The 2506-nt window shown below is 57.7% G+C and overlaps 2 protein-coding genes across 2 annotated transcripts; one reads left to right on the forward strand and one right to left on the reverse strand.

Annotated features, from left to right (window-relative positions):
• Nucleotides 1-1193: 1193 nt before the first annotated feature.
• PHACADRAFT_203037 (uncharacterized protein) lies at nt 1194-1537 on the forward strand (the record flags this gene model as incomplete). Its single annotated transcript, XM_007403128.1, has 2 exons — nt 1194-1336; nt 1393-1537. The coding sequence occupies 2 exons, from the start codon at nt 1194-1196 to the stop codon at nt 1535-1537; spliced, it is 288 nt and encodes a 95-aa protein (XP_007403190.1).
• A 250-nt stretch (nt 1538-1787) lies between these two features.
• Nucleotides 1788-2216, reverse strand: PHACADRAFT_203038 (uncharacterized protein; the record flags this gene model as incomplete). Its single annotated transcript, XM_007403129.1, has 1 exon — nt 1788-2216. The coding sequence occupies one exon, from the start codon at nt 2214-2216 to the stop codon at nt 1788-1790; it is 429 nt and encodes a 142-aa protein (XP_007403191.1).
• Nucleotides 2217-2506: the final 290 nt, after the last annotated feature.

A 2506-nucleotide genomic window follows, 5' to 3' on the forward strand; every position in this document is an offset into this window, starting at 1 on the left:
ACCACCGATTGCCCAATGAGCACTAACACCTGCACCACCAGGCCCTACACTGTAACCGTTAGGTATTGACCTAACAACCTTTCTCCAGCCACTCACGCGGCCGACGTCTCAGCCACGGTCCAGGGGCTTAGCCACGCAGAAACCGGCCCGCTCACCATCGCCTTTGTGGCGTCCCCTAGCTCATTCGGTTCGGTCCCGCCGCGCCGTACAGCTGGGCGCGTACCGCCTGCCACTCGCTCTACGATGGCGTCAGAGCAGCTTACTTGCATCTGCGAAAACCCGCCTGAGCTTTTCTCACTGGCTCAGTATACGGTCTGCCAACACAGCGTCGTGATCCTACACGCCTCGCGCTCTCCCCGACGTACTTCGGCGCTTATTGCTCCCGCTCTCGCTCTCGCGCCGTCCCCTCTTTGACTGCCTCCCACCCCCATCCTCAGCCACCTCGCACCTTCTTCACTTACATTGGCTCATCGCTTGGTCTTCTGTGTGCTCCCAGGTAAGCCTCCAGTTCTCGTTTCCGTGTTGTTACTCACCATGGACCGCGCTGTCTGCTGCCCACTGCCCACTCCTCTATCCCCACAACCTCGCACTTCCAACCCTCTGCGCGCCGTCCTTCGACTCAGAAGCCCTCTCCGTTCGTCTGGAAGGAGGTTTAGCGTGGTTTCTCCCAGGTAAGTCTTCAGTTCTCGGTTTGGTGTCGTTGCTCACTCACCATACAACCCGCTGTCTTCTGCCTCCACACCCTCTATCCTCGACTATCCCGCACCTCGTACCCTCTACGCGCTGTCGTTTGGTTCACCTGCCATCTCCGATCGTCTGGAAGGCGGTTCAGAGCCGTTATCCCAGGTGAGTCTTCATTCTCGGTTCGGTCTCGTTGCTCACCATACAACTCCCTCCTCCACACCCCTCTATCCTCGACTACCTCGCGTCTAGTGCCCTGCGCCGACCGCCGTTGTAGCTCGTACTTACCGTACGCTCTCGAACCGCCACAGCCCTCAGCCCTCAAGCTCAACTCCTTCGCGTCTTGTGCCCAGTTTCGACCGCCGTCGCATTCGCCCTCAGCGCCCGACCGTACGAAAGCAGTTGAGGAGGTGGGAGCTAATTGGTTGAAGGTGAGTGCCAGATTCTCGACTGATTCCTCGTACTTACCGTACGCTTTCGAACCGCCACGGCCGTCAGTCCGAAAGCTCAACATGTCCGGCAACCAGAAGAACTCGGGGCAACGGAACACGAACCGTACGATTGGCTGGTATCAATCCTTCGCGCAATACAGGGCGAGGGTTCGATGGGAGGCGGTAAAGAGGCTGATGGAGACCGAGGCGAAGCGTGCCACTTCGTAAGTGCCGTCGCCCCGCAATTAGACTAATGAGACTTACCTGGTTTTATATATAGAAATGATTGGCGTGTCTTGTTCCTCGATCCCAGCTGGTATTCTGCGCAGCCGTTACAGCGGGAACGCATCCTCAAAGAAGTAGCGAAGTCGATCGTCGGGCAGCGCGCGCGTGCGAACGGGACAAGGCGAATTATCGTAACGTAAGTCGCTCGCGTTATTACTAGGACTATTAATTTAGCTGTTTGCAGCTCACCGCTACACCGTGGTGGGGATCCGAGGCGTCCAGCACAAAGTCATGATCACACCTGGCATGTCCAGGTGTGCCTGTGTACGTTCCAACGACATTATTACCGACGTTCCGATGTTAAACACATACCTATTGACCCCGGCTCTTTGCTTTGATATCGACCGCTTTCTCTTTGATTACTACCTTCTTGAATGAATGTCTATATCCCTACTTACACCTAATCATAACGCTGCGTTTTAGAGACCTGTACGAGAGCTCCGCGCTGTGCTCGACTTGACGAAGCTTCGCTTTGACCAGCCCACCGCGGCTCTGCCAGCCCTCAAACCGATGCGATCCCGCCGTGTATTGCCGGCACTCTTGGTCACAGCGGCACTGAACGGCTCTCCGCGTCGGGTACAGGTACCATGTCGTGAGGTCGACCTCCCAAATATCGTCGACGACATCGACGTTCTTCGCGACGGTCGTCGTCATCGCATTCCCATTGACGTTGTTGAGCTGCTCGAGGATGCATCGTTTCATGAAGACCTCGCGCGACAGGCCCAGCATGTCGACTGAATCTCGACCGACAGCCTCCCAACCGGCGGCCCACTTACCACTGAGCGTCGGCATCCTGGCACCACCGGTGACGCCGTACATGATGGCGGGCGGGATCGAGGTCTCGAGGTCTCGAAGTTGAGGCAGGAGTCGATGGTGATCCCCTTCTTGGTAAGGACGCGGTGGTCGACATCGGTGAACGCGAACAGGTCCGAGGGCTTGTCGGTGCGGGGAAGCTTCCAGATCGGGACGGTGTGCAGAATGTTGTGGCCGCAGTGGGTGAGGGCGACGAGGCACTCGGGGATGTACTGCCCTGATGGTGTCGACCTTCTCGAGCGAGGTATCGTCGGTGCCGAGGTCGGTGCCGATCCAAAGTCCTCGACGTAGCGTAC

The sequence above is a fragment of the Phanerochaete carnosa genome (assembly GCF_000300595.1).
Source record: "Phanerochaete carnosa HHB-10118-sp unplaced genomic scaffold PHACAscaffold_781, whole genome shotgun sequence".
Classification (NCBI taxonomy): Eukaryota; Fungi; Basidiomycota; class Agaricomycetes; order Polyporales; family Phanerochaetaceae; genus Phanerochaete; species Phanerochaete carnosa.